This window comes from Tupaia chinensis, unplaced genomic scaffold, assembly GCF_000334495.1.
Source record: "Tupaia chinensis unplaced genomic scaffold, TupChi_1.0 Scaffold142351_1, whole genome shotgun sequence".
Taxonomy (NCBI): Eukaryota; Metazoa; Chordata; class Mammalia; order Scandentia; family Tupaiidae; genus Tupaia; species Tupaia belangeri.
Genome location: NW_006202199.1, coordinates 49,369 through 62,814, shown reverse-complemented (window position 1 = coordinate 62,814; position 13,446 = coordinate 49,369). Strand labels below are relative to the sequence as shown.

Below are 13,446 nucleotides of genomic sequence, written 5' to 3'. Positions count from 1 at the left end.
TGAAAATAGTCTTTTAAATAACATTATTCACTACATATACAGTCAGTGAGCTTGTTTAAGAGCACTGCTATCAATTGGTAACATTTAAATTAAAAAACAACTAGGCATAACCCATACAGAGAAGTTCTCAGTTCTGAACATTTCTTTCAAGATCTCAAATGTCATCTTTGGACATTTAATTTGATATTTTTCATCAAAATATGTTGGGAAAATATTAAATCAATGCCCTGAAAAGTAATAATTTTAAGAGACTGATTCTCTCCCAAAACCAAGCATGCACCACAGTCCTGGTGACATATACAAGCACTGGAGGAGATGTTCTCTTACCTTTGACCCAAGAGAACTCAGAAGTTGTATGGGGCATATTGCTAATTAATACTTTTTCTTTCTACAATTTTTCTTTCAGAAAAGTCAAGGATGCCTGAAGAAAATTACACTATGGAAAAAGAATTTATCCTCACAGGATTTACAGCTCACTCAGACCTAAGGACTCTGCTGTTTGTCATGTTCTTGGCCATATATCTGATCACTACAGTAGGGAATCTTGGTCTGGTGGCCCTAATTCTTACACAGCGTCATCTTCATACACCCATGTACATCTTTCTGGGCAACCTGGCTCTTGTGGATTCTGGCTGTTCCTGTGCCATTATTCCTAAGATGTTAGAGAACTTATTTTCTGAAGACAAAAGGATTTCTCTTTATGAATGTATGGTCCAGTTTTACTTTCTTTGCACAGTTGAGACTGCGGACTGCTTTCTCCTGGCAGCGATGGCTTATGATCGCTATGTGGCCATTTGCAACCCACTGCAGTACCACACCATGATGTCCAAGAAACTCTGCATTCAGATGACCACAGGGGCCTTCACAGCAGGAAACCTACACTCCATGATTCATGTAGGGCTTCTACTTAGGTTAGCCTTCTGTGGGTCTAATCACATCAACCACTTTTATTGTGACATTCTTCCCTTGTACAGACTCTCCTGTGTTGACCCCTATGTCAACGAGCTGGTACTATTTGTCTTTTCAGGCTCCATTCAAGTCTTCACCATTGGTAGTGTCTTAATATCTTATTTCTACATTCTTTTTACTATTTTTAAAATGAAATCTAAAGAAGGAAGAGTCAAAGCCTTTTCTACTTGTGCATCCCACTTTTTATCAGTTTCATTATTCTATGGATCTCTTTTCTTTATGTACATTAGACCAAATTTACTTGAAGAAGGGGATAAAGATATACCAGCTGGTATTTTGTTTACAATAGTAGTTCCCTTACTAAACCCTTTTATTTACAGCCTGAGAAATAAGGAAGTGATAAGTGCCTTGAAAAAAATTCTGAAGAAAAACAATCTCCAGAAAGTTTGAAACAAATGGCATTCACTGTAGCTTAATGATTTATAGGCAAAAAAATGTAAAAGCTAAATTATACAGAGGAAATACACAAACTAGCATGTAAACTATTAATTTATCATTTCTTTTTTTATATTTTCACCATTTGAAAAGCTGAAGTTGTAGATTATGAGTAGACTGAATGCTCTATTTGAGCTTCTGGTCGCTTCATGCCACCATTACTTAGGATCTGGCCCTGGGCTACACTGCTTTTCAGCTAAAACACCCACTTGCAGAATCCACATGCTTAAGGTTTGTGTCTCTTGCCTTTACTTTGCTAATTTCTGAGTGCATTCCTTTGTCCTCCCTGTCTCTGGGACCAGGGAAAGTTGAAGGGCCTCATGTTTCCACCTCTGTTGACACACATACCACCACAACTCAGGGCTTTGAACACATTCATAAGGCCCTCCTCAGGGTTCTTTTTATCCAGAGATTCCCAAACTTCTCTGGGAATTTGAACATTACCCCAACTCCATTTCCAAGACACCTTCTGAGCATCAACCAGTTCCCTGGGACCTTCTATTTTTCCCATCACTTTGAATCTCTCTTTTTAAGAGAGAATACCTAGCTCTTCCATAATTAAGAACGCTCCCCAAATCTACTCACATAGAATAAAATTGGACTTTTGAATGGTCATCAAAAGTGCAGTTTTTCTTAATCTACTCTGTTTATCTGCAATTTCCAACTATGTGTAGGAGATGGTAAAATTTCTGCTCTGGTCTCTTAAATCAAAAACTGAACTGTTGAAGCTGCTCTCTGAAATGGTAGGAATAGTCCCAGGCAGAAGAGAACTGTAGACAGGCTTTATCTAATGCTTACCTGTTCTAGGTGAAAAAAAAATTAAATAGACCTTTTAAAATTTTGATCAATTTTATTATAGTACGTGAATAAAAATTGATATTTGCTTGGGATTTATTTTGAGCAATAAATTTTTAAAATATAGAAAGAAATATTTTCTCTAGTAGTTGACTAAATTTTAATTACAATTACAAATGTATACTACATCTAAAAACAATAAGTGAATAAGGTCAGCCCCTAGCCTACTGGTTAAGGAAACTGGATCCGATATGGTTGAATCAACTTTGAATCCTGGCCTCAGCAGCTTGAAAAACATACTGGGCACATGTGTGAGCATGCCCAAAATCTTGACAGGATGGAGAAATGAGAAGAAGGGATTACAGTGTGACTGTACCCCACTAAGGATTCCTTTCTCCCTCTCTCTGTCTTTCTCCTTCTATCCTTCTGGTGAGTTTTAGTGCTCTCTGGCTACCAAAAAGAAAGAGAAAGAAAGAAAGAAAGAAAGAAAGAAAGAAAAGAAAAGAAAAGAAAAGAAAAGAAAAGAAAAGAAAAGAAAAGAAAAGAAAAGAAAAGAAAAGAAAAGAAAAGAAAAGAAAAGAAAAGAAAAGAAAAGAAAAGAAAAGAAAAGAAAAGAAAAGAAAAGAAAAGAAAAGAAAAGAAAAGAAAAGAAAAGAAAAGAAAAGAAAAGAAAAGAAAAGGAAAGGAAAGAAAAGAAAAGAAAAGAAAAGAAAAGAAAAGAAAAGAAAAGAAAAGAAAAGAAAAGAAAAGAAAAGAAAAGAAAGAAGAAAGAGAAAGAAAAAAGAAAAAAATTGTGGAACAAGTATTTTTCATTTTTCTCGTTATTACATTCTAGAAAAATAGAGTGTGACAATTCAAAATTTCGCTTAACTTTTTATTTCAAGGGTTAATAGTAACAATGTTTCAGTGGTATAAAAATATCTGTAGTGCATCATCCAAATGGAGCCTCTTACAACTTACTCATTAGAATGTTCCAGGCCCAAAGCAAAGGATTTTGCAGTTTTGTTGTCTATGGTTCTATGCACAGTGATGTTATTTCTTCTACAACTAAAATTTCTAAAACCAAAAGTCAACAGCTTTTATGCCTTTGAAGTGAAGGTTACAAAAGGAAACATTGTTTCTCTGGAAAAATTTAAAGGCAAAGTTGCACTAGTTGTCACATGGCTAGTGACTGCCAACTCACAGACAAAAATTACTTAGCCCTGAAGGAACTGCACAAAGAGTTTGGACCATTCCACTTCAGTGTCTTGGCTTTTCCATGCAATAAGTTTGGACAATCGGAGCCCTGTCCCAGCAAGGAAGTAGAATCTTTTGAAAGAAAAAACTATGGAGTAACGTTTCCCATCTTCCACAAGATTAAGATTCTAGGATCTGAAGCAGAACCTGCATTTAGATTTCTTGTTGATTCATCAAAAATGGAACCAAGGTGGAATTTTTGGAAGTATCTGATCAATCCTGAGGGTCAAGTTGTGAAGTTCTGGAGGCCAGAGGAGCCCATTGAAGTTATCAGGCCTGACATAGCAGATCTGGTTAGACAAATGATCTTAAAAAAGAAAGATCTATGAAAATTATATTGAGCCATTCTAATGTAATAGTCTGAACAGAAATGTTTCCATGAAGGTTTGTTCTCGTTGTAAGCACTCTGACAGTTAAATGTGGCACAGAAGGACGATTTTTTTTATGTCATCATGTTAGTCAGTGGTAATGAATGTTAAATGGTGGTGTTACCAAAGCAAAAAATAATGACTAGCCGGAGAACCAAAATAAAATACATTTATCTGACCATACTAAAAAATTCAGAATAGTCACCAATGTGCTCCAATATCCCACTGTTCAGCTGGACATTTTCTAGGATTATACCACTGTCTGTATTTGAGACATCGCGTGTAACTGAAGTTTTTAGAGCAACTAACTGTAAATGGCTATGTTAATGTAATAAAAACAAATGCTGAAATTAACACTCTATTGTAAAACTTATTTTCTATTCTTTAACATTTTTTTCTTGTTTTTATTCACAATTTAATCATTTTAAAATACATCTCATTTTATTTTAATTTCTTTTATACATTCAATCACTATACATCACTTAACTTGTAAAGTGAATTTTCTAACATGAATAGATTTCACACCTGTCCAGTTGGGAATACTATACTTGTTTACATCAACAGATATTAATCCATTTCTGTGTCCCTTAAATGTCTTGCCTTTCTAGTTTTCTCCTTAATGTATTTCCTCACACTCTCCTCCTTTTCTCACCCTCTTCCCACACTGTATCCTGCATTTATACCCATTTTCCATGTTTCTATATGCTCTAGTCTATCAGTTTCAGCCATAGAGTGTGGACTGTTGGTATATTAAGTGGAGACATACAATGTCTCTCCTTCTTAGCCTGGCTTGCTTCACTGAGCAGTAAATTTTCCATATTCGCCCACTTTCTATCAAATGTCAGGGTCTTGGGTTTTTTATGGCTGAGTAGTATTCCATACAGTATATGCACCACACTTTTTCAATCCATTATTCTGTTCGTGGACATTTGGGTTGGTTCCATGTCTTAGCAATCATGAATATTGCCACAATGAACATAGATTTGCAAGCGCTTTTCTAACTAAATATTCTCCTATCCTTTGGGCACATACCCAGGAGTGGAATTGCTAGATCATATGATAGTTCTATTTGTACATCTTTGAGGAATCTCTATATTGTTTTCCACATTTTAATCATTCTAATGTATTTGTCAGTGGGGCATTTCATTTCATCCAAGCAGTTCCCTAACACCACTTCCATGAATTTCAAGACATCTACTACATTATTTCTCAAAATAATTTCACTTAAAACTTCAAGAATGTTTACTATATCAGACTAAAATTAGTGGGTAAGGAGACCAGAAGATGGTGTAGTGGTTACATCACTGGACTCCCCCCTAATTTACCATGATTAAAGTCCTGGCCCTTGGGGCTTATGGGTTGGGACCAGCAGTTAGCATAATGGCTATGTCACTGGCCTCCCATGTAGTCGACTGCTGTTCGCATCCCGGACCCGGTGGCTTAAAACTCACTCTGGGTGTGTGTGCATGTGTGCCCAAGAACCAGAGAGGAGAATGGAGGAGAAGAGATTGCAGCATGGCCATCCCCTGGGGGGTGATTTCTCACGTTCTGTCTGTCTCTCTCTGTCTGTCTGGCAAGCGCACGCACCCTATAGCAAAAAACTCTCAAAAAAAAATAAATAAATAACCTCACACTGGGTGCATATGTGTGCAGCCCAAGATCCCAAGAGGTGAATAGAGAAGGGAATGCAGCATGGCCATTCCCCTTGGGCGGTGATTTCTCGCTTTCTGTCTCTGTCTCTCTGTCTCTTTGTTGAACGCACATCCCCTACAGAAAAAAATATCTCTTAAAAAAATTAGGGGTATGATGATACAACAGGTGAAGTTAGACATCAACAAGAGCAATGCTTAAGAAGAAAATAATTCTGTAAGTGTTTAGTTCATTTAGGAATATTTAGGTGGAATGAAAATTCTTGCTTGCCTAGACAGCGTTGTCACTTCAGGGACATTGATATTGAATGCTATCAATAATGAGACTCTCTGTGTTGGCTCCAAGTTAATGTCACAAAATTATCTCATAAATACAAAGATAAACATTTGAGCTCATTTGTAGATATTTTTGATATTATTACTACTTTCTTTTTACTTAAATCCTAATACGCTATTTCTTGTTATCAGACTGAATAGTCAGCTATCTGAGAATCCAGAATTTGGGGTACCAGAGAAAATTTATTCTATACACTTGCCACTAGACATGACATTTACCTTGCTTCTATGGACCACTCTTCTTGGGATCAGAATAGTCCTCAATTCCTACCCATTCACAGACCAGAAATGGAGCTCCGAAGGTGGCATTGATTTGGGGGACAGGTCTGCTTTATCAATGAGTTTACCTCACCATACAATTTTAAATGTTGGGTCATAAGTGATGCTGATGAAGCAGTAGAGAAGCAGAATATAACATCTATAACCCATTCAACTCCAGAGTCATACTTTTAACTGTTAAAACTTTAATTCTTCAGGGCCAGCAGGTGCTAGTGGTGGGGATGGCACTAGACTCCCACATGGCTGACTGCAGTTCAAGTCCCAAACAGGGCAGCTTGAGAATCATGCTGGGTGTGTTTGTATTGCTATCATTAATAGAAAGAAGGGAGAAAGGAAAAGAGGGAGAGAGGGAGGGATTAGGAAGAGAGAAAGGTGTTATTTTCCAACCTCTGCTCACACTACTCACCTTATCCTGTCTCAAAGAACCAATCCTAGCTCAGTTCCCAATTCCTCCATGAAACCTTTGCTTATCTCTTAGAATTTTCCTTCCCATTTAAGATTTTTATATTCAGATTAATGGTAAGGGACTGTGAAATAAACAAATAAATTAAAACCAGTACATAGTCCTTAAATTTTATTTGGAAATGGGCATTTGCCTTACTCTCTAGGTCTCAAGGTATGCCCTTAATTACTCCAACTTAGTGTGTCTGTGATGTGCAAAGGATTAGGTCTCCCAGGCTGATACCAATGCCAAGTAAATCCCCTCAGGATTATTTTGAATATTTGAACCTTTGTCTACCAATGGTATATATACAACCCATTGGTCTCTTTGTAGAAATATTCTCCTAAATGAATCACGAAGATAGAGTGTTGGATGCCTTTGAAAAATTAGCATCAGGCAAACAACTTGTCTCTAGGAAACTTTTATCAGGGAAATTCAAGTGAGAAAAATATTTAAAACTTCTTTAACTAGAAATACTAACCTTCAAAATCATGTTTCCCTCTGTTCTTTAGGGTTGTTTTTCCCGTAAGAATTCTTAGTTTCCTTGTGTTCACTTTGGCAGCACATATACTAAAATTAGAATGCTAAGTTTCCAATTTTTTTTAAGTTTCTTAAAGTTTTATTTTAAACTAGTCTCTTGTATAAGCACTAAATGAATAACTATTGTTTATTTCTTAATTCAAAAGTAGGCTGAATTTCACTACACCTAAAAATTAAAGTATACAGTTGTGGTACCAACATAATATATTAGCAAAGGCTTAGAAACATCTTTGAATAATGTGGTTTATTATATAACTTTACAGTTTACATGAAATGGATTACCAGCCTCTACCAAATGTTTTGTTAGCCATTCTTTCTAAAACATTTTGTAATGGGCTACAATTCAAAAATTGGTTATTTTAAGGAAATTAATGAAAAAGACTCTGATAAGTACTCTTACATATAGGTTTTTGATAACTTTGAAATCGTATTTCGAAACATCCAGGATTTAAATGGAAAGATTATACCACAGTAACACTGCAACTCAACAGAATAGAGCTCAATTACGTAAGAAATAGAATTTTATGACTTTGGACTAAAACATTACTGATTTTCTTCTATGCTGTTTTCCAGATTTAAAGATTTTTCTTTTTTTTTTGAGCTGATAGTTTGAAGAATTTCTTAGAAAAATTTTTTAAAAACAGAATCTAAACATGAACTTTTCACCCTTCCTGACTCCTCTGGAATTGGAAAGTATTTGTGATTATTCTTATTTTGTGGCTGTATGGTTATTTGCATAAGTTCAAATAATACCTGTTGGCTTGCACCAAAATTTGGAAACACTAGCTATTGCTAAGGCTTTGACTGGAATGTCCTATCTGAAGATATGACCAGAAAGCTAAGGAACTAAAGTTGGTCTCAAGAAAGCCAACAGAAGCTCTGAGAAAGATTGCCTGGTACCATAAACAGTTCTGCTTGGCAGGTAAGTACAGAACGACCCATCCTGACAAATCAAGTTCAGTTACGTAAAGACACAGTCAGATGGTGAATTCCTGACTGTGTTCGGTAACCTAGGGAGGCTTTTTAAAGAGTCTAATTGGAAGTTCTTTATAAAAGGTTCTAGCAAAACCAACTAAATTAATTAGTATTTTTATGGGGCTTTGTGCTAATAACAGACCAAATTGAGACTAAACTTATTTTTTGCACAGAAGTTATTTTATGTTTCTCTTTGGTAAGAGGGGGAATGGAGAGAGAAAAAGGTGTTTAAGAATAAAACTACAGTGCATTTGTTACTAGATTTTAGCTCTGTCCATATTTGCTTTTTGAGTTTTTAGTATCTACCTACTATTTGGACAGAATCCTAATATTTTTCCTGGCTTTTAATCTTGAGCAAATTTTGCTTGATTTTTTTTTTATTTTGATTCATTCAAGCTAAAACAGCTTATCTTGAAATTTTAAAAATAATAATAATAGCAAATTAAAGACAGTGCAGGAGAAGTGTGGGCAATAGGAAGGGGGGAGGAATCAGGGGAGAGAGAAGAAAAACATTTAATGGACACAAAAATGAAAAATTGTCTGCAGATAATAATTTTTTGATAATACCTTTGCCTGGACTGACATGCAGTGTACTAAAGGTGGTGAAAATAATTTTGTATGCTGTAAAGATTTTTAGTGATTAAATGTAAAAAAGAAATAATAAGAAAAATAAATAAAATAAGAAATATAATTTCAAGGCAGTCTTTTACACTTGTAATATTACATCATGTTATATTATTGTTTTTGCTTCTTAGAAAAGCAAAATATCAATATAAAACTTATTTTTGCCTGATAAATTTTAATCAACTGAAAAAACTTATATGAGGGTGCCAGCAGGTAACATGGAGGTTGGGGAGGCTAAATCCCACAGGGTTGACTGATGTTAAAGTCCCAGACTCTGTGGTTTAAGAAACACTGAGTGTATTTGTGAGCATGGTCAAAATCTTGAAGGAGAATGGAAACAGGATTGAAGTGTGAACATCCCCCGGGAAGATGATTTCTCACCTTCTCTCTCTCTTTCTCTCTCTCTCTCTCTCTCTCTCTCTCTTTCTCTCTCTCTGTCTCTCTCAAATGAGCGTATCTCTCCAAAACACTTTTCCACATTCCAGAAATGTGGAGTGTAGTTGTGGTCAATGAATATTCAGAAAACTATCAACCTAGAAAAATCTACAAGAGTCAACTGACTTTGTAAAGAATGCAAGTAGTACAAAGCAGGCATCAGATCAATGAATAAATGAGTCTCAAGGTAATTAAAATAAGTAAAAGTTGATTGAAATCAAACATTTCCATGTAGGTTGCCTATAAGGATATATTTAAAGAGTTTATATTGGAAGCTTTAATAATATCCTGAACTTTTAATAAATGTAAACGTTATAGAATCTTAGAAGACTGTGCAAACCATTCAAAATGGTAAAAATTGTTGGAAAAAAATATCTTTTTTTTGTTGTTGTTATAAAGGCAAGTGACCTTAAAAATGTATTAGTAAAGATTTGAATGTATTGCTGAGTGGTTTGAGATATATGCAAGACTTCAAAAAAATTGCTAGTTTTAATCTTATATATTAATATAATAGCAATAGAGTAGGCTTTTTTTTAAGAATTATTTTTATTTATTTTGGGGCCAGTAGGTGGCATGGTGATTAAGATGCTGGACTCCCACATGGCTGACTCCAGTTCAAGTCCTGGACCTGGTGGCTTCAATCTCTCTGGGCGTATGGCTCTCTCTCTCTCTCTCTCTCTCTCTTTCTCTCTCTCTCAATCTCTCTCTCTCTCCCTCCCTCCCTCTGGTGAGCACATATACCCTATAGCAAAATTTAAAATAATAATACTGATATAAAATACATTTTTAAAGAATTATTTAATTTAATTTAATTGTTTATTTATTTAAATTTAACCAGAGAGGGACAGAGCGAGAGAGAGGAAAAGTGAGGAAACAAATTGCCAGGTCCAGGACTCAAACCATGGTCGGCCATGTGGGATTTCAACACCCTTAGCCAGCACACCTCCTGCAAGCCCCCAGCGTAGGCATTTTTTCAGTACATTCAAGTGACATTATCCACTGTAGAATTGTAAGATGCGGAAAATATTAGTTGCACTTCCAATGAGTATTACGGAGTTATCAACTTATGAAACAGAAAACTGGGGCCATCAGGTGGCGTGGTGGTTAAGGTGCTGGATTCCCACATGGCCTTCCATGGTTTCAGTCTCAGACCCAACGGCTTGAAAAATCACTGGCACATGTGTGTGCATGCCTAAAATGACAAAAGGAGAATGAGAGAAGGGACTGCACTGTGGCCATCTTCGCTGAGGGTGTCTCTCACTTTCCCTCTCAGTCTCTCTCAGGCAAGTACACACACCCTATGGCAAAAGCGTAAAAAGCAAAACCAAGGAAAAAATTAGAAAACTAAGAGAGTGTCATTTTATTTACTTAAACAATGTTGATGCATAAAATAATAAGAATAATCATTGTAGACAATTTTAAATAAAGAAAAAAAGACCTACTATTTTTATTACACATCAAAAACTACTGGGAACCAGCAGTTAGCATAATGGCTATGTAGCTGGACTCCCACGTGGTCGACCGCGGTTCGTGTCCCGGACCCGGTGGCTTAAAACACACGCCGGGCGCGTGTGCGTGCGTGCCTAAGATCCCGAGAGGAGAATGGAGGAGAAGGGATTGCGGCGTGACCATCCCACCTGGGGGGTGATTTCTCGCTTTCTGTCTCTATGTCTCTCTCTGTCTGTCTGGCGAGCGCACGCGCCCTACAGTGAAAATCTCTCCAAAAAAAAAAAAAAACTAATAATAATATTTTGATGTGTTCCTAAACTACCTTTCTTTTATCTTCATATACAGGTAGTTACTTAGAAAGTAGGGGTATTCAGTATATAAAAATTTCTTTTTCATGCAATGTTTTTGTGTCCATTTTATTATTACATAAATTATTATAAACACTTCTTAATTATTGTACCATAATCGGTCATATATTTTATTTAATGATACTATCTAAATGTTTATCATTTGATGTTTTGAATTTCTCCCTATTAAAAGTAACATTGCAATGGATATTGTTATATGCAAATTATTTTCTGAGGTACTAATAATTATTTTCTGATAGATTTATTATTACCTGTCAGAGTGTGACCCTTCAGGAGTTCCTTTAATCTGTTACCAAATAATTTCCCAGTGATTGCATCAATCTATGCATCTATCGAGAATGCAGTTAGGTTCCCATTTTACTGTATTCTAGACAGCACCGTATATTATCATTTCTTTTTTTAGAACTTATTTAATAGGCAAAATAAATATGCCTTCATAGTTGTTATGAATTATCTGTCTCAATAATGAAGGCAAAGATCTTTAATTTGTTTTAAAAAGTGCTAATTCTTTAGTTTTTTCTGTTGTATCCTTTATGTATGTTCTAGTGATTGTTTCAACTGACTTACATAAGCTTTTCATTGTTTGAATTTGCCAGAGGGCACATTTACTTGCAGAAGAGAGACAGAGAGTGGGTAGGTGGGAAAGCACTCCCCATAGGGAATGGTCATACCATGAGCCCTTCTCCTCCACCTCACCCTCCTTTAGGGATTTTGTCATTCATGCACACCTACCCAGTGGGTTTCTCAAGCTTCCAGATGTGGGACTCGAACTGCAGTCAGCCATGAGGGATCCAACTGCCTCAACCACTACACCATGGGCTGGGCCTTCATAAGACTACTAGAATATAGCAATAGACACATTATCATATTTATTGAAAATAATCTGCCAGTTTGTGTTTGACATTTGATTTTCCCCCATATTCAATTAAAGGCAGTAGAACTACAAAATAAGAAATTTTGATACTTATAAAATAGACAATGAAAAATCATGTCCTGTTTTCAAAACTAAAATGTTGGGTGGGCTTCATTCTGTTCTGATAAATGTTTATGTAAACAATTGGGAAAATTCTCAACACTACTGTCTTGGCAATTCACTTTTTCCGATTGCTATATAACTAAATCACCATATATTAAATTTGATCATTTTCTTCAAAGTGTTGTTACCACTAGAACATTGAACTCGAGGGCAATTTTTTAAAAAGACGATACAAACTAAATTGTGATTGTTTTCAGTATCTCAGATTACTATTTCCATCAACCCGATAAAGAGTAAAGCCTTCACTGGCTATACCTCCATTCTCTCCACATGATTCCATGGGAGCTGGCTGCTGAATCTCAACAATCTTCATTCCTAAGCATGAGCAACTTTATGCTCGGTTAATATTTTAAAGTTCTATACTTTCATAAAATATGAGCAACAATAAACATTTCAAGGTATTAATTGTGAAAAATTAAAATGAATTATGGTGACAGTATTCATGTGGTAAATCGTTGTCCAAGATATACAGTGGATTCAGCACAAGCAGTAACTTACGAAGTGCTCTGTGTAAAGGGAAACATAATGTTAATATTTAGGATATTGGGACCAGCAGTTGACATAATGGCTATGTCGCTGGACTCCCATGTAGTCGACCACGGTTTGAGTCCCAGACCCGGTGGCTTAAACTTACGCTGGGTGTGTATGTGTGCACGCCCAAGATCCCGAGAGAATGGAGAAAAAAGGATTGCGTCATGGCCATCCTCCCTGGGGGGTGATTTCTCTCTTTCTGTCTCTCTGTTTCTCTCTGTCTTTCTGGTGAGAATATATATATTTCAGGATATTAAACTAGCCTGCCAATCCACTCACTGAAGTCTACCTATGTCCCTCATTTCCCTCGTTTCCTTATCTGGGCTCAGTTCCTTTTGACATTTGATTTCATACATAATTTGGGGGCATTCTAATAATCCAAATTATTAACCCTTTGGATTTCTCCTATATCATCCTATAGCACTGGCATTGTCTATGTACATGCACACTTGAATATTGCAATGTATACATGCAAATAACAAGCTGTTTGTTTTGTTGTTTTTTTTTTTTTTAGGATAGCTCCTCCCCACCCCCCATTTTCCTCCATACTTCCATCCAAATCACTTTCCCTTCTCACCTCCCAGGAATATAAATGCCTTGTAAATAGCTCTCTTTCTCCCCAAAATGTTTTTTTTTTACAGTGTATACACCACTAGTATTGAAGATTACAAATTGATGGAAATACATAAATGAGAATTGATTTTTAATTACTGTGGTTGATTAGATATCACATAAAATTTAACATTTTACCCATATGTGAGTGTGCAGTTCAGTGGCACTAGTGCATTTACAGTGTTGTACAACCATCATCACCAGCCACCTCCAGAACTTTCTCCACCTTTCCAAACTGAAACTACATACTCATTAAATGATAGCTCCCCTCTGTGCTCTCCCCATGGCAACTGCCTATGAACTTTCTCTATAAACGTGACTAGGCTAGAAATCCATATTAGTAGAACTATACAGTATTTGTCCTTTT

General features: G+C 36.0%; 1 protein-coding gene and 1 pseudogene across 1 annotated transcript; both read left to right on the top strand.

Moving 5' to 3' along the window:
* Positions 1-417: 417 nt before the first annotated feature.
* LOC102474633 (olfactory receptor 5K1) lies at positions 418-1,359 on the top strand. Its single transcript, XM_006163487.1, has one exon. It carries the CDS (start codon positions 418-420, stop codon positions 1,357-1,359), a length of 942 nt encoding a protein of 313 aa, XP_006163549.1.
* A 1,779-nt stretch (positions 1,360-3,138) lies between these two features.
* Positions 3,139-3,764, top strand: LOC102472076 (putative glutathione peroxidase 8 pseudogene; annotated as a pseudogene).
* Positions 3,765-13,446: the final 9,682 nt, after the last annotated feature.

Bases quoted from the DNA above. Each gene is read 5' to 3' on its own strand.
- LOC102474633 (XM_006163487.1), top strand. From the start codon at position 418: ATGCCTGAAGAAAATTACACTATGGAAAAAGAATTTATCCTCACAGGA.